The sequence below is a fragment of the Oryctolagus cuniculus genome, chromosome 5, assembly GCF_051225735.1.
Source record: "Oryctolagus cuniculus isolate XC-2025 breed Fujian yellow rabbit chromosome 5, ASM5122573v1, whole genome shotgun sequence".
NCBI classification, from domain to species: domain Eukaryota; kingdom Metazoa; phylum Chordata; class Mammalia; order Lagomorpha; family Leporidae; genus Oryctolagus; species Oryctolagus cuniculus.
The window spans coordinates 132,488,123-132,510,372 of NC_142871.1; the positions used below are offsets into that span (position 1 = coordinate 132,488,123).

General features: G+C 61.3%; 1 protein-coding gene across 3 annotated transcripts; it reads right to left on the reverse strand.

Moving 5' to 3' along the window:
- Positions 1 to 817: 817 nt before the first annotated feature.
- Positions 818 to 21,718, reverse strand: FGD2 (FYVE, RhoGEF and PH domain containing 2). 3 transcript variants are annotated; one of them, XM_051854797.3, is made up of 16 exons: positions 21,475 to 21,718; positions 18,165 to 18,396; positions 16,789 to 16,866; positions 16,035 to 16,183; positions 13,390 to 13,546; positions 13,126 to 13,264; positions 12,636 to 12,694; positions 12,350 to 12,496; positions 11,692 to 11,784; positions 6,977 to 7,056; positions 6,867 to 6,897; positions 6,441 to 6,533; positions 5,865 to 5,996; positions 3,655 to 3,798; positions 2,744 to 2,890; positions 818 to 1,661 (listed from the first exon to the last, which is right to left on the reverse strand). In XM_051854797.3, the coding sequence occupies exons 1-16, from the start codon at positions 21,540 to 21,542 to the stop codon at positions 1,446 to 1,448; spliced, it is 1,965 nt and encodes a 654-aa protein (XP_051710757.3). In that variant the 5' UTR covers positions 21,543 to 21,718; the 3' UTR covers positions 818 to 1,445. The 3 variants fall into 3 exon arrangements, with proteins under 3 accessions (XP_051710757.3, XP_089189387.1, XP_089189388.1); XM_089333261.1 differs by lacking the exons at positions 16,035 to 16,183; positions 16,789 to 16,866; positions 18,165 to 18,396; positions 21,475 to 21,718 and having other exon boundaries at positions 13,126 to 13,259; positions 13,390 to 13,529; XM_089333262.1 differs by lacking the exons at positions 818 to 1,661; positions 2,744 to 2,890; positions 3,655 to 3,798; ... (2 more) ...; positions 6,867 to 6,897; positions 6,977 to 7,056 and having other exon boundaries at positions 11,764 to 11,894; positions 21,475 to 21,691.
- Between the last annotated feature and the right edge of the window lie 532 nt (positions 21,719 to 22,250).

The window sequence follows — 22,250 nt, forward strand, 5'->3', positions numbered from 1 at the left end:
CTCTTTCCTCCCCTTTGTTCTCCTCGCTCTTCTCCCTCTCTGCCCTGTTGTTCCACTCCCTGACTGGGGCCTCTGGGCTACGACTCAGTCCTGGCTGTGTGACCCCGAGTCGCTCACTGCGCCTCTCTGAGCCTGTGTCCTCTTGATGGTGAAATGAGACAACACACGGAGAACACGCGGCATTGGCCCCACAGATGCTCTATTATTATTATTATTATTATTTAAAGATTTATTTATTTGAAAGGCAGAGTTACAGAGAGGCAGAGTCAGAGAGAGAGAGGTCTTCCATCCACTGGTTCACTCCCCAATTAGCTGCAATGGCCAGAGCTGGGCTGATCTGAAGCCAGGAGCCAGGAGCTTCTTCCAGGTTTCCCATGCAGGTGCAGGGGCCCAAGGACTTGGGCCATCCTCCACTGCTCTCCCAGGCCATAGCAGAGAGCTGGATCGGAAATGGAGCAGCCAGGACTTGGATCAGCGCCCATATGCGATGCCGGCACTGCAGGCGGCAGCTTTACCCACTATGTCATGGTGCCGGCCCTTATCATTATTGTTGTTTACTGTGACTGCTGGCTCATTATTGTTGTTGTTTACTGTGACTGCTGGCTCATTATTGTTGTTGTTTACTGTGACTGCTGGCTCCGGCACCGCACAGGGGTTCAGCCCCTTCTTTGCCTCAGGTAACCCAGGTTGCATGTTAGGCTTGTGCAGCTACTTCTAGAAAATTCTCCCACTTCCCCATCCCAGACCAATTAAGTCAGAAATCCTTGGAGGTACAAACACACATTGGTTCTTTTTAATCATACACACACACACATCATTAGAATTTTTAAAAGTATTTATTTGTTTGTTTGAGAGATAGAGAGAGAGGGAAGTTCACTCCCCCAAAATTGCAATGGCTCCTGACTAGGACTGAAGCCAGGAGCCTGGAACTCCATCCGGGTCTCCTGTGTGGGTGCCAGGGACCCAAGTGCTTGTGGCCCGCCGTCTGCTGCCTCCCAGGGTGCACACTAGAGGAAGCTGGAATTGGGAGCAGGGCCAGGACTTGACCCCAAACTCTGTGACATGCCATGCAGGCCCCTTAACTGGCCGTTCTACCGCTGGGCCCCATGCCTGTTGCAATACTTTGTAAAAGCTTCCCAGGGGGCGCTAGTGAGCAGCCCCAGTTGAGAACCTGTTAGTACCAGGTTACTTAGGACTTTCTCAGTTCTAGCACTGGGTGTTCTATTGGCATAGGAAGCCCCTCTACCCAGGCAAACTGGGGCACTGGTTTGTTCCCTACCCAGAGGAACAGACCCATAGCTTCTGATCCCATCCCAGGCCCTGGGGCCTGGCCACTGCGGAAAGGAATCGGTTATGTGACTTGGACCGGTGGGCCACAGGGTCGTCCCAGGGCAGGAGGCAGGCTCTGAGTGGACAGCAGAGGGCAGAGAGCAAGTGCTGGTGGTTCAGTCGCACAGGTCCCCGGCATCAGGGCCCCCGGGGCCCCAGCCCTGGGCGGCCCGCTCCATGGCCTTCACCCAACGGTCTCGCAGCTCCTCCGAGTCAGCCTTGAAGGTGTACAGCTGGCCCGACTGCTGCAGCTGGAAAAGCCGGGGGTCCCCCTGGGGCCCAGCGGTCACCTGGTAGCCCAGCAGCGGGATGGAGGTGTGAGCCCGCGTGTCCTGGGGGTGAAATGGAGGTGTGAGTACACGTGTCCTGGGGGTGGAGGTGTGAGTACACGTGTCCTGGGGGTGGAGGTGTGAGTACACGTGTCCTGGGGGGTGCAGGTGTGAGCCCGCGTGTCCTGGGGGGTGGAGGTGTGAGTACACGTGTCCTGGGGGGTGGAGGTGTGAGCACACGTGTCCTGGGGGTGGAGGTGTGAGTACACGTGTCCTGGGGGGTGGAGGTGTGAGCACACGTGTCCTGGGGGGTGGAGGTGTGAGTACACGTGTCCTGGGGGGTGGAGGTGTGAGTACACGTGTCCTGGGGGGTGGAGGTGTGAGCACACGTGTCCTGGGGGGTGGAGGTGTGAGTACACGTGTCCTGGGGGGTGGGGTGTGAGCACACGTGTCCTGGGGGGTGGAGGTGTGAGTACACGTGTCCTGGGGGGAAGAAATGGAGGTGTGAGCACACGTGTCCTGGGTGGGGGTGGGGTGTGAGCACGTGTGTCCTGGGGGGTGGAGGTGTGAGTACACGTGTCCTGGGGGGAAGAAATGGAGGTGTGAGCACACGTGTCGTGGGGGGTGGGGTGTGAGCACGTGTGTCCTGGGGGGTGGAGGTGTGAGTACACGTGTCCTGGGGGGCAGAAATGGAGGTGAGAGCACGCGTGTCCTGGGGGGTGGAGGTGTGAGTACATGTGTCCTGGGGGGCAGAAATGGAGGTGTGAGCACACGTGTCCTGGGGGGAAGAAATGGAGGTGAGAGCACACGTGTCCTGGGTGGGGGTGGGTAGAGGTGTGAGCACACATGTCCTGGGGGGTGGGGTGTGAACACGCGTGTCGGGGGGGGCGGAGGAGTGACCGACCACACACATCCTGGGTCAGGGAGCACGCCCCGCCGCCCCTCCACTTCAGCCCCACCTGCCCTGGCATTTTTGAAGGAAACAAGAGCACACAGCTGCTCACCTCCTGCTCCCCTCTGGTGGAGGGGGCCAGCAGGGGGTGCAGAGGGAGAGGAGAGAAGTGGCCGCGCCTGAGGGCAGAGCAGCCTGGGCTCCTGACTTGTCGGGACAGCCAAGGCCAGGGCGGGGCAGGCGGTGGCCGTACCTGGGGGGCCGCGTAGACGTAGAGCACCAGGGGGTCGTCCTGGGGGATCACGCACCAGCCCCGGGAGCTGCTCCTGCCCCACTTGTCCCCGCTCAGCTGCAGGAAGCTGCACATCAGACTCTGGCCGGACCCTGCCGAAGATCCTTTCTGAAAGCAGAAAGAGGGACTGGGCGTGGCCTGGGGGCTTCCCTGTGACCGCTCATCTGCAGCAAGGGGCCTACTTGTCCCCGGGGCTCAGAGACACCCCATCACAGAGCTGCGGCCCAGCCTCAGCCAGCCTGACCCTGTACCGGGCAGGGAGGACCTGCGTGGAACAGAACCGGGGCTCGGGAAGGGGCTGACTGTCCCCAGGAGCAGGCTGTGCTGCCCGGTGGTCAGGAAGGGCCTGGCAGGTTGGGGAGGACTGGAAAAGACAAATGTCCCCCCACGGGAACCTGGGAGCTGACCCCGCCCCTTGGGCAGCGGGGAGGCCCACCTAGCCTTTATGAGGGAGGGGCACCTTGCCTTTGTGGCACAAAGCTGGACATAGCAGGGACCCCGCAGGGGTGGGGTGCAGCTCAGCGATGCCCCAAGGGCACAGATCGGGTTCCTAACTTGCTGTGTGTCTTGGGCAAGTCACTTCTCTGGGCCTGGGTTGCCGTGGGCCAGGCTAGCTGGCCTCTGTAGTCCCTTCTGTAGAGACTGGGGTCTCAGATCTCCTGACCCATCTGTGACACGGGCCGGGTGACACCAGCTCTCTTCACCCACTGGGACTGCAGACATGGGGAGTGGACAGGACGTGTCCGGAGTGGCCCTGCTCTTCCTGGATGGAGCACCCAGCCATCCGCGGAGGGAGGGGCCCTGGGGGTCCGTGTGAGGGCCTCTGGCTTCTCCCTCAGCATCCGGGAAGGGCTGCAGGGATGGGGCCTCACCTCCAGGATGCCTGGCCGCCTGTCCTTGTCGCCAGGGAGTACGCAGCCCGTGAGGAACGCGTAGCAGTCGAGGCACACGCGGCTGGGCCTGTTCCCGTTGTACTTGAGCTCGGCCCGGTACTCGGAGCACCTGGCACACACCACCTGGGGGCGGTGGAGGAGGCCCGTGGCGGGCTGTGTTTGGGCTTTGGCCAGGAGGTGTGGGCGTGAGAGCAACCAGAGGCTGGGGGCGGGGGTGGAATGCAAGCCCCGGAAGGCACAGAGCCCTCCGCGGAGAGGTTCCCGCAGGCCGGGCTCTGGGCTCTGGTGCTGCCCGCCGCGAGCGCCCTCGCCACGCTCCCCTTCTGCCAGGGTGCCTGGGGGTCACAGAGACCCGCCCTGCGTCTGACTCACTTTCCCCAGTGCCCTCCCCTACCGTGTCCCCTGCCTCCAGGACCCCGCACATCAGGATGGCCCAGTGCGCAGCGCCCGCTGCCTGCGCCTCTGCCACAGTCCTGCAAGCTTTGCGCCCGGAGAGCCGAGGTCGTCCATGGGGAGGTGGGGTGTAGGTTCTCTTACCAGCAAGACCCCCCCCCACCCCGGAGTAGCCACGGGCGAGACCCACCCCAGGAACCCCGCGGACCGAGCTGGGGACCAGAGGCATCTGGAGACGGGAAAGTGGCGGGAAACGCAGCTAGAGAAGGGGTGCCGGGTGCAGGGGGCGTCCTCGTGCGGTACCTGCCCCACCCTCGCGAAGATTCCCACTTGGGCACGCGAGGGACAGAAGCTGGGCGCCAGAGCCACAGAAAGCGAGGGAAGCCCCTGCACCCCACACAGCCCCAGTTGGGGGCACCGCTGCCTGGGGGAGCTGAGATCCTAAGTGGCTTACTATAATGTGTATTTCCTCCTCCACTTAGAAAATGTCAACTCTAGAGACAAGTTGAAAAAAAATGCAACGAGATCCCCCACCCAAACTCACCAAATGTTAACATTCTGCCACCTTCTCTCTCTCCATCTCTCTCTCTCTGTCTCCCTCCCTCTCTCTTTCTCTCTCTACACACACATGGCTATTTCAAAAAAGTTTGTAGGAAAATGGAGTTAAAAGATAAAATCATTGTGGGGCAAAAATGGTTGGAATGCGTCCATCTAGTGTCATCATCGTGTGCATTTTCCGTGAGTTCGTGGACCACTCCTCGTATCTTCTGAGTACAAATGACAGTCACCCTGCTGCCGCGTCCCCAGAGATGTCGCCGGCATCTCCTGAGGACAAGGGCTGTCTCCTGCCCCTCCACAGTGTCACGGTCACATGCGGGAAGTTTATCATGGACACGACCTTATTATCTACGGGCCACTCCACATCAGCTGTCCCTCGGTGGCTTCGGGAATGACCTTGGTAGCTTCTGAGCCACTCCCCCCACCTAGGACTCTGCAGCAAGGGGGCATTTCATTTAGCCGTCAGAGTATCTTCTGACGTGAGCCTCGAGGGACACAAGGGTGTCTTACCCTTTGCACCTCTTGTATTGATCCACCGGTTTAAGTAACCTTCCAGGAGCAAGTGTGCATTGATGCAACTCTTTACGGGCGTGAATCGCCCGGAACAGCCGCTAATTCCCGGAGGCTTTCCACTTGGCATGGGAAGCAGCTCACCCCGCGCACCTGAATGCAGGTACAGCCCGAGTCTGAGCTCCACTCGCAGCCACACCTCCCTGACTGGCCCCAACCTGTCACCTGGCCTCTGCCTGGTCCCTGGAGGCTGCCTCACTGATGACTGAGCTTGCAAAGGGCTGATCGCAGAGTAAATTGGGGAGGGGGGCGGGCAGTGTCAGCAGAGCAGCCCAAGTGCAGCAGGTGCCTGAGGAGCAGAGCAAGACCTGCAAGGGTAGGGGGTGAGCAACAGGGCCACCAGGAGCCAGCGTGCTGAGGCCACGCCAGCGCAGGAGGGAGCAGCTAGCCCAGAGAGGACCATGGGGGGTGGCAGGGCCAAGGCCTGGAAGGAACTGGACACCCCTTCCTAAACTAGGGTCTGGAGCCCGGGGGGACGGGGTAATAGGAGCAGGTGGGTGAACAGGGTCTGCCGTGGGGGGTGGGGCGCCGTCCATGAAATGGGAGCGTACTGTGAGGGCGCAATGGGCCAGCCAGGAGGGAGGGCTGAGGCCCGGGCGGGGCAGGTGGAGGCCAAGGCGAATGGGTGTAGGCGGGGCGGGGGCAGCAGGCGCGGCGGGAGCACTCACGTAGCCGCACGCGCGGCAGTGGTGGCGCCGGCGCGTGAGGGCGTTGAAGGGCTCCCGGCAGCGCATGCACATGGTGACCATCTTGTCCCGGACCCACTGCGGCGCCCGGAGGCCCAGCTCCTCGGACTGCAGCTGTGGAGCGAGCGCAGGTTGAGCGGGCGTGGCCGGCCCTCCGAGGCCCATCTGCTGCCACGGGGGTCCTGTGCGCCCGGCTCCCTGGGTCTCCCCTGGGAGCTGAGGGAAGCTCCCCATCTTACAGGGGGAGGAAACGGGGCAGAGAGGTGAGGGGACGCAGCAGAGCCCCCACCCAACAAAGCACAGGTCAGAGCTGGACCTGAACCCAGGCCGCCGAGTCTTCCGCGGCTCATCTACTTTTACGCCCCAAGGCTGCCCCCGGGGGTGCTGCGCAGGGGGGCTCCGGAGGAAACTTCTGGGCATGGGGAGGCTTTGCCCCCATCCTCACCCCCTCCCCACACACAGTCCCTTCAACACCCCTGGTGACTGCCACTTCCCGCCCCCGTGAGCTGGCCTGGAAAGGGAGCCGGCTGTGCTGAGGGCGGGACAGGCTCCGTGCACCTGCGGCTCCTGGAGGCCGCCTTCGGGCCCCTGCACCGCCGCCTTGAAGGTTTCATTGCGCTTTTCTACTTGGTCGATGGCTGCTTGGCAGGCCTGGAGGGGCGGGAGGGAAGCGGGTGGGTGGCGGCAGAGGTTTTTGCTCGTCGGGGTCGGCACATTCAACAGACATGCCTGAGTTCTGAGCCCGCGTGGGCTGACGACAGGTGTGCACACCGGGGCTCAGCCAGGGTAAGTAGCCCGTCCCAGGCTGCCCCGCCCCCGGGGCCCAGCACAGAACAACTCCTTAGGAAGAGCCGGGAGCCTGCGGGCACGCGCAGGTATGAGAGTGCACACGCCCACGCCCCTGCACCCACGCACCCACCCTCCTGCTGCCTCAGCCCCAGTGGGTGAGGAGCGGAGCCCTGGGGCCCTGGGGCCTCCCCGTACCTGTAGCCAGGAAATCATTTCCTCCTGGGACCTGCGCAAAAGCAGCTGGGGTGAGGAGCAGCAGGCCGCTCCCGGGCCCCCGCCTCTCCAGGGCCGCTCCCTGGCCTTACCGCGCCTGTAGCTCCAGGGTGCGCTGCTTCCCGGACACCAGGAAGGAGTGGGGGAACTCGGGATCCGTCAGCGCCCGCACCTGCAGGGCAGGTCACGGCCGCCGTGAGCTCGGGCTCCGTGCTGCACCTGGCCTGTTCACTGCCTCCCGGGTCCTGCTTTTTGTTTTGTAAAGATTTACTTATTTGAAAGGCAGAGCAACAGAGAGAGAGAGAGAGAGAGAGAGAGAGAGAGAGGTCTTCCATCCACTGGTTCACTCCCCAGATGGCTGCAATGGCTGAGGTTAGACCAGGGGCTCCATCCCCCTCTCCCTGCCTCCCAGGTGCATTAGCTGGGAGCTGGATTTGGAAGCGGAGCAGCGGGGACTGAACTGGCTCCCGGATGGGATGCCGGCGTCACAAGTGGCGGCTCAGCTGGCTGTGCCAACAGCGCCCTTCCTGGTCCTCCTGAACCAGGTACCTGTGGCTGGGCGCGCCTGGAGTACACGGAACTCAACAGTAGCACCGGGGGAGGTGGCACACGGTGCCTCACAGAGCTCACCAGAAATGAAACCCCATCTCAAAACTCCACGACTGTATGAGGACTCACTGGGGCCTTTTTTTGGCTTAAAGTGTCCGTGACACAAAGCAAAAAAAGAAAAAAATCTTAAGAGCACTCGGGAGGCAGTGGAGGCTCAGAGACGGCAAGAGGCCCGCCTGGGTCACACAGCGCCCAACTCAGGGCTGCAGCCCCCAGGCGGAAGAGCATGGACTTCCACCGCCCCCGCAGCGGCCTGTGCCCAGACCTTTCCCAGGCCCCGCGTGCACAGAGACCTCGAAGGGAACCCGGGGCAGACACAGCCTCCCAGCACCTGCGGGGAGGGCTGGGGCCGGGGCTTGGTTGCCGCGGAGCCCGCGGACTCCTGAGCCTCTCTGCTGCCCCCTGGTGGCGGGGAGGCCTCTGTCAAGGCGGCCCCGAGGGCGCGGTGCTGTACAAAGCGGGGGTGTGGGGAGCTGTGTGTGAGCTGTGGGCCGGGGGCAAAGCGGGGCCAGAGCCCAGGCCCGGGAAGGGTGGGGAGGGGCGGGGAATGCCGCTCTCTTGGCCAGGCCTGCTGCTGGGGCGCACGCCGCCGGGAGAGGACAGGCTTCGCCTGCGGGGCGGGAGAGGGCAGAGAAGGGGGAATCTCCAGGGTTCAAGTCCAGAAATAGGGAGACAGGTGTGCTTGTGATGGAAAAGGAGGAACTAGGGGAGCCCCTGCACGAGGGTCCACGAGAGGCGCCAGCTCCCCACCACGCGTCCAGCTCTGCCCCGCCCAGTGTCGGCCACTCTGGCAGGTCTGGGTCAGTCCAGCCCCTTCCTCTTCCACACAGGGCCTTTGTGCTAATTAGAAAAGAAGACCCTTTCTCAAAACCCTATACTGACATCTGTTGGCAAACTGGCACAATATTCAGATTCCCTGGAAACGAGATTTGACTGCCATCTGCCCGACAAGGCTCCCTATGAAGGTATCAGTATTCTACAGCTGCTGCAGATGGCACCTCGTAGATGAGATATCCTTGTGCAGTGCACAACCTGCACAGCTGTGCATGGAGTTCCTGGTTATGTGTGCCCACACTCTCTCCTTCTTCCCAGCCTAGTTCTGAGCTCAGTGACAGTCAGCAGCAGAAAACCAGGCCCTCCTGGCACCCAGGAAGGAGGAGGCCTGAGGGTGGGGTGGGGTGGGGAGGAGGGGTCAGGGCCAAAAGGGGTCAAAGACCAAACCTGCCTCCAAACTTTAGATTCAGAAAATGGTTCTTGCGTGGGTGGACAGCTCTGCACCTGCCAAACCTGTGCCATCCAGCAGAGGGTGCTGTGCAGCCACGGGAGACAGACAGGTGCCAGGAACCAGGTGCCCGTGGGGCCCACACGTCCTTAACACACCCCAAGCATGTGCCGCCTGGAGGCCCTCGCTTTACCACTGTGCACTGCTCTGCTGTTTGTCCTGTCTGTCCATCCCTGGCTCTTTCCCAGTGCCTCTGCCTACGTCTGCCTTTCCCAGCCTCCCTCATCAGGGGCCCTGCAGACAGGCCGGCATGCGCCCTGGGCCCTGGGACTTTCTGGCCACTTCAGGACAGTCAGCTACCCCTGGTGGGGGCCACACTCCTGAGAGGCCTCAGCTCAGGCGTGGGGGCTGGGCCGTGTCCTCCCATTGGCCTTTGTCACCCTCAGCCTGCATCTAACCCCAGGCGACCCCAGTCAGCAGTGGGGGCCGTGCCCTCCTGCTGGGTCTCCCAGGGGCCAGAGCAGGGGGTGTCCTGGCCCAGCTCCAGCCTGCAGCTCCCTCCTGGGAGGCTGGGGGCAGGGTGATGAGGATGGGGGATGGGGGAGGAAGGGCCAAGATGGGACTGGTCGGATGTCAGCTGCCCCCGGCCCTGGCCCCTGGACGCCGCCCCAGGACGTCGTGGACCTGTCCAAGGCAGATGGCAAGAAGGTCTTTCTGGAGCAAGCGTTGTGACGCAGGCAGTGAGGTGGCCGCCCGTGACGCCAGCCTCCCACTTCGAACAGGCCTGCTGGAATCCCGGCTGCCCTGCCTCCCAGCCCTGCTGCGGCCTGGGAAGGCGCAATGATGGCTCAAGTGCTTGGGCCACAGCACCCGCATGGGAGACCTGCATGGGGCTCCTGGCTCCAGGCTTCAGCCTGGCCCAGCCCTGGCTGCTGCGGCCATCTGGGGAGTGAACCAGCAGACGGAAGGTCTCTCTCTGTCTCTGTCTCTCCCTCCCACTCTCTGTAACTCTGACTTTCAAATAAATAAAATGAATCTTTAAAATAAAAAGAAGGTTCTTCTGCTACAGCTCTGCTACACACAAAGCCCAGTGCAGCTCTGTCCCCAAAGGGAGGCAGCAGCCTTGGCAGGAGGCCATGCAGCGTGGTGATTGACACGGGGTGGGGGGGTGGTGGAGGAGGGTTCCGTCACACCCAGGGCCCCCAGCAAGTCACTTAACCTACAATGGTCTGCTAGGGCCTTTCATCTCACAAGTTTAGGAAAAAATTATTTCTTTGAGAAGCAGAGAGAGGAGGGCCCCCACCCGCTGATTCATGCCCCAAATGCCCTCAGTGCTGGGACTGGACCCGAGCCAAAGCTGGTAACTCCATCCGGGTCTCCCATGGGGTGCAGAGCCCTTGCCTGAGCCATCAACAGGGTCCCCGAGGTCTACACTGGCAGGAAACAGACCCAGGAACACTGATGTGGGACGTGGTGTCTTACCTGCTAGGTCGCACCCGTCCCCAGAGTTTCTCCTTTTTTTTTTTTTTTATATAGGATTTATTTATCCATTTGGAAGGAAGAAACCGAGAGATCTTCCACGTGCTGGTTCATTCCCCAACATCGGTCTGAGCTGGTCCAAAGCCGAGGGCCAGGAGCTCCAGCCAGGTCTCCCACGTGGGTGGCGGGGACCCAAGCATGCGGGCCACCCTCTGCTGCCTTCCCAGGCGCATCACCGGGGAGCTGGCTGGGAAGCAGAGCAGCCGGGACTCGAACCGGCGCTCTGACGTGGGATGCCGGCCTCGCAGGCTGTGCCACAACACCAGCCCCTTGCTCCCCCACTTTTAAAAATGGGGTAACTCTCGGGACAGTCACACGCAGGCAAACTGTGCCAGTCCTCGTCTGCAGCAGCTGACAACTGACAACTGTCAGCAGAGCCCTGGCAGAGCGAATCACGGAGCGCGGAGCGGAGCAGGGCAGGGCGCTGTGCGGCCGGCGGGGAACCAGCAGGCTCCAGGTGCCGAGAGGCAGCCGCCTGGGACGAGTGCGGTGAGCGGCATGCAGAGCTGCTGGGGGCCTGCCAGGGTTCCTGTCAGCTCCCCTGCACCCGTGTGGGAGACCCAGAAGAAGCTCCTGGCTTCGGATCGGCGCAGCTCCAGTTGTTGCAGCCTTCTGGGGAGTGAACCAGCAGATGGAAGACCTCTCTCTCTCTCTCTCCCTCTGCCTCTCTGTAACTCTGCCTTTCAAATAAACAAATAAATCTTTAAAATAAGCAAATAAACCTAAACCCAGTTCCTTGAGCCCTCACACTGCCCCCCCGGGTCTGCCCTGGCAGGGAGCTGGAGTCAGGCGCTGGAGCCGGGTTCAAAGTCAGGTTCCCCCACAAAGGACATGGGGGTCCTCACTGCTCAGCTGAATACCTGCCCCTGGACAGATTTTAAAGTGAGAAAATTTTTAAAATGCCTTTAACAGATAAGAAATACAGGGCAATTCTAGGGCTGATATGCTAATCTGACGGGAGATACAAGGCCCCGCCCACAGCAGCTGCCCGGGCAGCAGGCAGGGGAACCGACTGCTGTCACTGCTGGCGACCCATACCTGCCTTCAGCCGAGCTGACCCCAGAGCCCCTTCTTGCCGAAAGTGTGGTCTGGTGGCCCTGTGGCATCAGCCCCAACGGGGAGCCGGGGAGCAGGGCAGGTCCTTGGGCCCCAGCCAGGCCTGCTGGCCCAGAATCGCCAGGCAACCAGACGCGGTGCGGGGAGAGGGGGAGTTTGTGAAGCAGTGGTGCAGATGGCCCCGCGTGAGGCCAAAGGGGGCGTGCACGGTCCCAAAGCCCTGGCCAGGCCGAAGGGAACCCAAGGAGCCATCTTCAAGTCTGCCCAGGGCCTGGCAGCCTCTGTCCTCTGATTGAGAGCCCAGTCTGCACCCTGCTGCTCCTCCCCGCGCCTAGTCCCACCCGTGGGGAGGAGCCCCGTGGCAGCAGGGGGCCCCCTCACCTTCATCCCGGCCACGTCGATGCGGGTCCTCACTTGGAAGTGGGCGCCCACCTGGATGACCTTGGGCACGCAGTAGAGCAGCATGTTGTTGAACTGTGGGAGACCCGGGCACAGGCCTAAGTGCAGTGCTGGGGCTGGGTGGGCGTGGCTTCCCCCAGAGGGGGCGGAGCACCGTGGAGCTCCTCCCTCCACAAGCCAGCTCCCTGAATGGCAGGGGTGATGAGGGAGGAGATGAAGAAGAGTTTGCTAACTCCCAGTCCCACAAGGCCAGGCACAAAGGGCCACCCGACCTGTGGGTATCGAGGGACTATATCAGACCTCAGAAACTCACGGGGCCTTTCCCGCAGGGGCTCAGGGCCCCAGGGACTTAGAGATTATAGCTCCTTCCCCCAGACCTCTGGGCAAGACCACCCTTCCAGATCTCAGGAGATCTCTGGCTTCTTCAGTGCCAGTTCTTCCCAGGAGCTAACCTAATTCCCTCCTGCTGTGCACTCGCAGAGCACAGCTCAATGCCACAGGCTCTGGAGCCAGCCAGACTGGGCTCCTAGGGCATGCCTGGGAAACCCGTGGGTTGGTATTGCCTGGGGCCTGGAGGCCGCACCTGGGAGCCACGGCAGAGGACACAGGGGCCCAGGACATCCCCCCCAGCACCCCCTACCAAGAAAAGGTAGCGCTCCATGGGGTCGTTGCGGCGGAAGGAGATCTTGAGGACGGGGCCCTCACGGAGCAGGGCATTGGAGGGGTCCACTATGTCGTCCTCAAGGCCCAGGCGCTGGTACACCTCCCACAGGTCCTGAAGCCGCTCCTGGGGACAGGTCACACCCTCAGCCAAGGCCAGCCCGGAAGCTTTGCCTCGTGGGACAGGTGTGCTGGGGGAGGCTGAGACCCCGGGAGGGGGCCGTGGTGCCTGCTGCCCCCACCCCCACCCGGGGCCAGCTGCTCACCATCTCAGCGATGGCCGCGTTGGAGTGCTGAGCCGCCGAGAAGATCATATCGAGAGCCTCTGCAGAGGGGCGTGGCTAGAGTCAGCCCCTGGAAGCCCGGGCTGGGGGCCGGGGCAGGAGGTCCACGGGGGCTTGACCAAGTGGCCGCCAGCACCTGGGGCCTGGGGGGGCTGAGCTGCCCGTGCTGGAGACCGGAAGCCACCGAGAAGTAGCAAATGGGCGTGTGGCCCCTGTGGCACCTGCCACTCCCTGAACCAAGCTAGACCTAGAGGGTGCTGTGGAAAGCACGCACGCATCGGCATCATACAGGCCTGGGTTCGAATCCCAACTGTGTGACCTCAAGCAAGTCACCTAACCTCTCTGGCCTTAGTGATCGATGTCATGGCAGTGACTACTGGTGATGCCTGGTGGCCATCGTGAGCATTTAACAAGCTCTCAGTAACAGCATGGGGGTGGCCTGGCCCTCCCCGGCCCCCAGGGGTGTCCTCACTCTGGGCGTCAGCCCGGTCCGGGGCCTGGGCCGGGAGCTTCTGCACGTAGTCTTTGAGTAGCAGCTCGTAGCGGGGGATTCTCTGCACGGGCTCCAGCATGTGGTGCTGCAGGCTCAGGTTGCCCGAGGCCTCGCTGCTCTTAAGGAGGAAGGGGGAGCAGTTGGAAGCGAGAGCTGGTGGGGAGGGGCGGGCAGGGGAGGCTCAGGGGGCCTGAGCAAGCAGCTAGGCCTGGGAGGAGACCCCCAGGGTCCCTCGGCCCTCACCTGGATGCGGGCGATCACCTCCTGGAAGGGCGGAGACTTGTCGGTCCAGGCGGCCAGCAGCTCTGCCGCTCGCTCAAAGTTCTTGACGTACTCACTGTACATCTTGAGGAACGGGGCCAGTTTCTGGATCACGTCGCCAATGCGGGGGGTGGCCGCCCTGCAGGAGGGACGCCCAGGGACTGACTGCCCTCAGCCTGGTGCCCGCCTCTCTCAACTTCACGCAGGGCCTGGGTGTGCATCCCCCACCCTGACCCTGCAAGCCAGAAATCCTGGAAACAGCTTTTCCACTGCATTGCTGGGCACAGGCACAGAGCAGGACTGTCGCCTTCTCCTGCGTGTGCCTCACCCCCGTTAGACTGTGAGCTCCTTGAGGGCGGACGCTGCTCTCGGCCACCGATTGGCCTCCCCTCCAGGCCCGGTGCAGAGTGATTTGGTCACCACGCGATGCTCCACTATGCAGCTCACCCAGCAACCACGCGCCAGACTCGCTGCACCGCACCTCTCTCCATCTGCAGCCTGCAGGTGGGACAGGTGCCAGCCCACCTTGGAGACAGGGAACTGGGGGCCTGCAGGGGAGCGTGGAGCCAGCAGCAGCCAGGGTAGGGCCTGAGGCCACTCACTGAACCCAGGAGCTGTGAGGAGCCGCCACTCTGGAGTTCGCCCACCTGAGCTGGAGCCACCTGGCCTCTCACTACTACCATTTTCTCACCCAAAAAATGGGAATGAAAGCAGCCGATCTCAGAAGTTTGATGCTGGTTTTTGTTTTTTAAACATTACTATGAGGGTTGGCTGGCACTGTGGTCCAGCAAGTTAGGCTATAGCCTCCAAAATGCCGAGTCCCGGCAGCTCCACTTCCCATCCAGCTCCCTGCTAATGCACCTGGGAAAAACAGCGGACAATGGCCCAAGTGCTTAAGCCCCTGCCATATAGGAAACCCAGATGGAGTTTCAGGCTCCTACTTTCAGCCTGGCCCAGCCCTGGCCATTGCAACAATTTGGGGAGTGAACTAACAGATGGAAGATTTCTCTCTGTCTCTCTCTCTTTCTCTGTTGATCTGTTTTCCAAATAAATAAAATAAATCTACAAAAAATGATTGCGGACATTCCAAGAAAACATAATGTGAAATGAATATGGCAGTGGAGCCTGGCATCTTTCACTGGGTTTAATAATTATTTTTATTTTTTAAATTATTTATTTATTTATTTATTTTTTGACAGGCAGAGTGGACAGTGAGAGAGAGAGAGAGAGGAAGGTCTTCCTTTTGCCGTTGGTTCACCCTCCAATGGCCGCCGCGGCCAGCGCGCTGCGGCCAGCGCACCGTGCTGATCCGAAGCCAGGAGCCAGGTGCTTAGCCTGGTCTCCCATGGGGTGCAGGGCCCAATCACCTGGGCCATCCTCCACTGCACTCCCGGGCCACAGCAGAGAGCTGGCCTGGAAGAGGGGCAACCGGGACAGAATCCGGTGCCCCTACCGGGACTAGAACCTGGTGTGCCGGCGCCGCAAGGCGGAGGATTAGCCTATTGAGCCGCGGCGCCAGCCAGGGTTTAATAATTATTAACATTCTGCTTGGCCAAAGAGTTTTCAAGAACATCCCAGAAACCACAGCATTTCTTTGGCAAAACAGATAAAAATATATAAAGCAAGGAATTTCACTACTGAACATATTAGTGGTCCTCTCTGAAAACAAATTGGGGTTCTCATGTAACCAGGAGGCCATCGGTCCTGGCTGGTGCCCTCATCACGCCCCACTTCTGCCTCTGCCCTCACACGCCCACCCCTGCCTCCCACTCTGTCTGTGCCTCTCTGGCCACATTTCCCCTTTCTGCCTAGGCAAACCAGTCAGTGGGTTCTTTGCTCGCTCTAATCCAGTGTGACCTCATCTTAGCCTATTACGTTTATGCAGACTCTGTCCAAACAGGGTCACTTCAAACCCATAGGACCGGTGTCGTTGTAAGAAGCAGAAGTTCTGAGAGAGACACATACAGGGAGAAGCTGTGTGGGCGTGAAGGCAGAGCGTGGGAGAAGCTTCTAGAAGCTGAGGACCACCAAAGACAGCTAGCAATCTCCAGAGGCTAGAGAGAGGCCTGCAACACCACCCCTCCCGCCCCCGCCCCACTCTCCAGGAGCCGCCAGCCCTGCTGACACCTTGGTCTTGGGCCTCCCGCCTCCAGGGCGGCGACACTCTGGCCGCGGCGGGGGGGAGCATCTCTGCTCCCCCTTGATGGGAGTGGGTTTTCCATGTCTGGACCCCTGGCTCTCTCTGAGGGTAACCATGAGCATTTAGTTCCAGGAGGCCCCAGTGCTTCTGCCACACACCCTGCCCCCAAGGGGCTCAGCTGCTCCTGGGGAGGCAACAGGGCTCCCTCCTGTGGACCCCTAGGCTCAGTGGATGCTGACGCTCCAGTGAGTGAATGGGGTACAGTTCAAGGCCAGGCATGTAGGACGCCCCCAGTCAGCCCTGGCTGTGTCCTCCCACCCCCAGGACACACCCACCTGTGCACACGGCCTATCAGGAGCCCGGTCTCACTGTGTGGAAGGACTGAGCCGGGGAGGAGAGTGCCAAGGACTGAGCGGGGCCCGGCAGGCCAGCTCTGTGCCCAAGGGCTGCCCCGCCAGGGGTGGGGGACGCTCCCGGAGGACCTCACCAGTCGTCCAGGCGCCGTTGCAGCTCAGGGAGGAAGAACTGCGCGTGGAACTGGTGGATGGAGGAGATGTTGGAGAAGATGAGCCTGACCACGTCCTCAGGGAAGGCCTTGCTGCTGCGGGCCTCCCTCAGCAACTCCTGGAAGAACACCTGCAGCCGCCCGGCCGGGTCACCCAGTGCCCGAGGGGGAGCACCCCACACCCGCCCGGGGCCAGGGACCCCTTCAGCTGACCGAACGCCTCCACCTCCTGAATCTCCCAGCATCCTCTCAACACCCCGGGCAAAGCTGGGGAGGGAAGATTACATCGTGACCACTTTACAGATGGACAGATCGAGGCCCAGAGACACAGGGACTTGGCTAAAACCTGGCAGCTGCTGGGTGTCAGCAAGGAGCCCGTGGTGGGTCTGCCGAGCTCTCGCAATTGGTGGCCAGGGCTCCCTGTGCTGACTTGCAAGGATTTAGGCCCCAGCCTTCAGTTCCTGGGAAAGTGAGGCTCTAGACACGACACGAGGAGGATTCTGGGAAGGACCGCCCGGTGGGCACACTACTGTGCCTGGGGCTGACCCGGGCACTAAGAGGCTAAGTCCTGATTTTGCCCCAGACCCCAGCGAGTGGGGTTCTAGGTCCAAGGCTTCTTAGAGTAAGACCGAGAATCCTAACTTTCGGTTTTGCGGAGGTAGGTGGGAAGACAGAGCAGGGGTGGGGTGAGAAGACCCAGGTGCTGGGGCCCCGCAGAGGTGTCCTGGTCACCCGCCTGGTCCAGCAGGTGCAGGCGTGCCACGTATGCCTGCTCCGTCTCCACTAGCTCCTGGACGATCCTCTTCTCAGGCTCCTGCAAGACGGTGGGGGTGGGGTGCAGCTTTAGGTCCTCTGGCAGGGACTGCATGTCCACCTCCTGGTATCCACGCCCCCTGTGGCGCATCTGGGAGGGCCCTGGGGCAGAGTGAGGCTGTGCCCATTCTGGGCTTGACCCTTAGGAAGCCTGGCAGCTTCTGTCTACGCCCTGTTGGGAGCGGTGAACCACTGGGTCAAGAGGTCTGGCCGCCCTGATGCAGGCGGGGACCTTGGTCAGAGACCACATGGGAGAAACAGGGGATTGCAGAGGTAGAGTGCCAGGCTCCTGGCCACTTCCTGCTGAGCCCAGCCTCCCGAGCGCCTGCCTGGGTCCCAGGCATGTGAGCTGAGCTATCGTGGGCATCCCAGCCATACCCGCAACCTGGCTGCCGTCATGGGAGAGGCCCTGCTAGGCTGAGATGTGCCCCCCACCAAATCCACACTCTGATGTCCTCCTGGAGGTTGACTGGGGTCGCAGTGGCTGGGCCAAAAGCACACAGGGCAACAGAGCCCCAGGTGCACAGGGAGAGGCCACAGCGAGAGGATGGCAATTGCAAGCTGGGCACAGAGGCATCGGAGTAACCCAACCTGCCAACACCGTGACCCCTGTCTCGCAGCCCCAGAACTGTGTGAAAATGGAGCTCCCTTGTCTAAGCCACAGCATGCCTGGGCTTTTGCCACAGTACCAAGCTGCCTCCCAGCTAAGCCAGGAGCGCACGTGTCCGGCCCCATCCCCCCGCAGCCCAGCAGAACCGGGAGGCATAACCGACTGCTGTGTGGGGGAGGGGGCAACGTGTGAAGTAGCGATTGCCCACCATATCACACTCGTGGTCCTCATGCCCATTCTACAGAAGGAGAAACTGAGGCACACAGCAGGCAGAGGGGCTGGGCTATGAAGCTGCTGTACAGTATCCTGCCTCCTGACCCCTGGGCTGGACACAGGCAGGAACTGACGCCCACAGCAGGTGCACTCCAAGGGCAGGGACATCAGCGCTGAGCTCTCTGGTTCCAGCGTGGCCCCGTGGCCTCCTGCGGTGGGTATGCTGAGGCAGCACCCGGGCGGGCCACCAGGTTCAAAAGATGGAGCTGCTGTGTGTGCGGCCTTGAACCAGCGCCTTTCCCATGCCGGGAGCCTCCTCCAGGGAGGAGCATGAGAGCAGGCAGCAGGACTCGGCCACCCAGCAGCGGTGAGGAGGGGACACGCAAGGTCAGCCCTCTGCTCGCACACAGGGAGAACCTGTTGGCCCTGGCTCAGGGGAGGTCAGGGGAGAACCCCTGCCCCCAGCTGCTCCCTACCTGCGTCTCTGGCCCAGGGCAGGTCCCAGGCTGGCAGGATTTCCTCCAGGCCCCGCCAGACAGCTTGTTCTTCAGGGAGCTCAGGTACCTCCTGCTGACCGTCCTGGGCAGTGCCGCCGGGGCCACCTCCACGTCCGGCTTCTCCCACGGCCCTGGGAGGGGTGGAGGCCTGCCCCCAGGGCAGTGAGGCACCTCTTCCTGCTGGTGGGCTTCGGGCCCTGCTCCTGGGGTCCTGAGGAGAGCAGAGCAGACCGGGGGCTTCCTTGTCTGGAGAGCAGGGAGGGCAGCTGCGGGTCCCGGGGGGCACCCGAGGGCCTGGCCCTCTGCGGGATCTCACTCCGTCAGTCTCTCACTTCCCTCCCAGCATGGCCCCGGAGGGAACTCCAGTGTTCACAATGAGTCAATGGGGACCTCACTGCACTCTCTGGGGAACCACTTACTTCCCTGTTTAAGATGCAGCTTCGTCCAGGAAGCCCGTCTTCCACACAGACAGGTTTTTGTGTGGCTCCCCCAGATCACCACCGCCTTGGATCCCCATCCCTCGTTTTAGCTTCTGCATTAGCAACCGATACATGGAGGGAAGATGGGAGCCATGGAATAATCTAAAGTGAGGGCAGAGCTGCCAAAGCTGTTAGCCCAGGGAGGGGGCTCCCTACCCTGCATGGGGCCTGCAGGCCAGTTAGAGCCTCAGGAAAACAGAGGCTGCCATCCTGCCTGCTGACCCCTGAGCTCGACACAGGCAGAAACTGGGCACACACAGCAGGGAGACCAGGCTCAGTCTAGGAACAGGAAAACTAGCACTCAGACCTCTAGTTCTAGCTTGGTGCCATCGCTGCGTCCCATGCACAGGCTGCGCCCCACTCCCTGTGGTGTGGAAGGCTTGCAGTGTCAGCCCAGTGTAGGTATCCTGTGGGAAATGGGGCGACAGCTACAAAAGCTCCAAAGCTCTGTGGGAGCGTTTTCCATTGCCCCCACCTTGCAGCTAAGCAAACAGGTACAGGGAGAATAAGTATTCTTCACTGTGGCACAGTGGGTAAAGCTACTGCCTTCAGTGCTCACATCCCATGTGGGCGCTGGTTCAAGTCCCAGCTGCTCCATTTCCAATTCAGCTCTCTGCTATGGCCTGGGAAAGCAGTAGAAGATGGCCCAAGTGCTTGGACCCCTGCACCCATGTGGAAGACCCAGAAGAAGCTTCTGGCTCCTGGCTTCGGATTGGCCCAGCTCTGGCCCTTGCAGCTGTTTGGGGAGTGAACCAATGGGTGGAAGACCTTTCTCTCTATGTGTGTCTGTAACTCTGCCTCTCAAATAAATAAATAAATAAATATTTTTTTAAAAAAGCATTCTGCTGCTTGGATGCTTCCAAATCCACCTAATTGGCTCTCTAGCCTCCCCCCAGACTGTCAGTCTCCATCTGAGTGCAGGAGAAACACATCCATCCAGGGAGTCAAATGGACCTGCCTCGAGTCACACAGTGGGCTCCATGGGAGGGAGAATGTGGGCACCCAGGCCCGGCCACCACTCCTGGCTCTCCCAGACCTCCCTGCTGTTCCCATGCCCAGGGCTTCAGCATGCAGCGTGCAGTGTGTGAAAACAGCTGGCCCTTGGACTTCAGCTTCTGCGTTTCTGGACACGTGCCCCGGCCAGCTTGTTTCCTCTTCCTGTCTCGGTTTCAGATCAGCTAAGGCGCTGGAGAGCTCACGAGGGAGCCAGGCTAAGGTCTCCAGCACACGGCCCCCCACTCCGTCAGGGCTGCCACTCTGCCCACTCCAACGCCCATGCTGACGCCACCCAGGTCCAAGGGCTGCCCACCTTTGCCAAGGGTGTTGCCCGGGCAGAGCGTAGCATAAAAGGGGAGGCTCCACAGATGCCGGCCCCTCATCTGGGGAGCTGAGTCAGGTGGCGATGGCTCCTGACACCCAAGGGGGCGGTGGGTCACAAAGGCCACGCCTAAGAGCTGTCCTTGGTGCTGAAAAGGATGAGCTTGGCAAAGACCCTGGGAGAGGCGGGGTGAAGTCACGCAGCTCAGGAAGCCAAAACACTCTTTCAGATACACATCGATGCCACCTCCACCTTGACGCCCCCAGGAGGCTTTGCCTGCCCTGAGTGCTCTCAACACAGCACCTGCCCACCACACACACACATACATCTGCTGTCTGTGAACTTGCATTACGGCTAGCATGAGCTTAGCATCCAAGTCAGAAAGCTTGCCCAGTTTCCTTGGCAGTCCCTCTCCGGTGCTGTGCTGTGCTGGCCACATTGTTCAGGGCTTGTGCATGCCCTCCTCTAGCTGCAGGAGTGCTCATGGCTGCCAGGTTGCTGGCTGAGCTCCTCTCTGGGAATTACTTTCTCTGCACATGGAGATGCAACCACCCAGCCCTTTGCCCTGGACAACGCAGGGGCACCGCAACCCCAGAGCCCCTGGCTCAGCCTGAGGCTTCCTAGCAAGTGCGTTGCAGTTCAGCTTCTCCCCCCACCTACCCTGCTTCCCTCCCCCTGCACGTGCAGTTCCCAAAAGCTCTTCCCAGTAAGCCTCCTGGGGCAAATCTCTCAGAATCTATTTCCCCAGAACTGAGCTGAGAACCGAGAACTACCCGGGCTGGTCCCTCACACAGTTCCAGCTTCAGACACACCTGTGGCACAGTAACCCCCACAGCCTGGTCCAGCCTTGCTGCTGCAGACGGGAGCCCCAGCTCTGCCCCCCGGAGCACCTCAAGCACGTGGCTCCTCCACCTCTCTAGGTCCGCACTTCCTCATCTCTGAGATGGGAGTGCAAATCGAGTCCAGCCCTGTTTGGCTGTTGGATGCCATGAACTTGGAAGAGTGGTCTGCGGGTCATGCCCATGCCTCCTGGTTTGCCCCTTCCCACCCCAGTTTCCCCTGTGGCCCCTTCCTCTGGATGGCATCTACTCTCAGTTTGAGTTGGGCACTGGCTTGAGTGGTAGATTGCGTGGTTAGCTTGCCCACGGGGCATCAGTGCTTGGTGAGTCTTAGCCAGCATTCCTGCAAGGGGCTGGAGGGGCCAAGGATGGCCCCAAACACTGCCTGTGATTGGCCCGTGCTTGCTCACAACCACACACGCGTGGGCGCTGCCTGGCATGGACTCACACAGGGACCCTGCTCCTGGAGCCACAGCAGCGCCCTCCTACGCTCTGAGGGATCCACGACCCACGGACGTGAGTACAGAAAGACAGCTGGTGTCTGGGGGCCCAAGGTGGCCCTGGCCCTGACCTTGTGTGCTGCCCGAGGGCCCCCTCGAGGAAGGAAGCTGCCTGTCCACTGCACCGCCCCTTCCCACCCCAGCGCCCCATACCTGCAGTTCTCAAACACAGTGACCAGGCTAGACACAGACATCAGCTTCTCTTCCCTTGCCCCTTCCATCCTGCAGGCCTCCAGGGTGGTCCTCAGCTGCTCCTGGAGCAGGGAGGGAGGCTTCCGGCCAGCACACTCAGCCACTCCAGCGGGCGTGGGGAGGCACAGATGGCTAAGATGTCCTGGAACCCGCTCCCATGTTTCCTGCAACTCAGCAGGCCTGCTCCTGGCTCTACAGTGGAGGAGGAAGTAGTCTCACAGCCAGCCCTACAGGGGAACAGCCAGCTCCCCACTCCCCACTCCCCACAGTGGGAGGAGCCTGCTCGGGCCCCGCCCCTCCCTCATGGGGGTGCACCTTCCACTCCTGTAGGTCCCCAGTCCCAGGAGCCACACTCAAAGGGACAACAGGCCCCAGAGACAGTTTCTGGAGCCAGGTCCTTGGTGGACCTCACCCAGAGACAGTTTCTGGAGCCAGGTCCTTGGTGGACCTCTTGGCCTGGGAGGCTCTGCTCAGCACACATTCTCCCTCACCTGCCTGGAGCAGTGGCCTTCTCTTGGTCACTTTCCTAGCAGCTTTGGCTCTGCACTGGCATGGGCTCAGGGCCGTAGGAAGCAGCCCGTTTTGTCACAAGTAGATCACAAACCTGTGATGGGCTGGTAGGGAGGGGTCCTGGGGCTTCCCACCTCGCCAGTCGCCTGCTCCCGCTTCAGTGTCTGCTGTCGCTGGGGGAGGGCTGCTTCCTCCTGAAACTCTGACGCTCACAAGAGCCAGCGCAC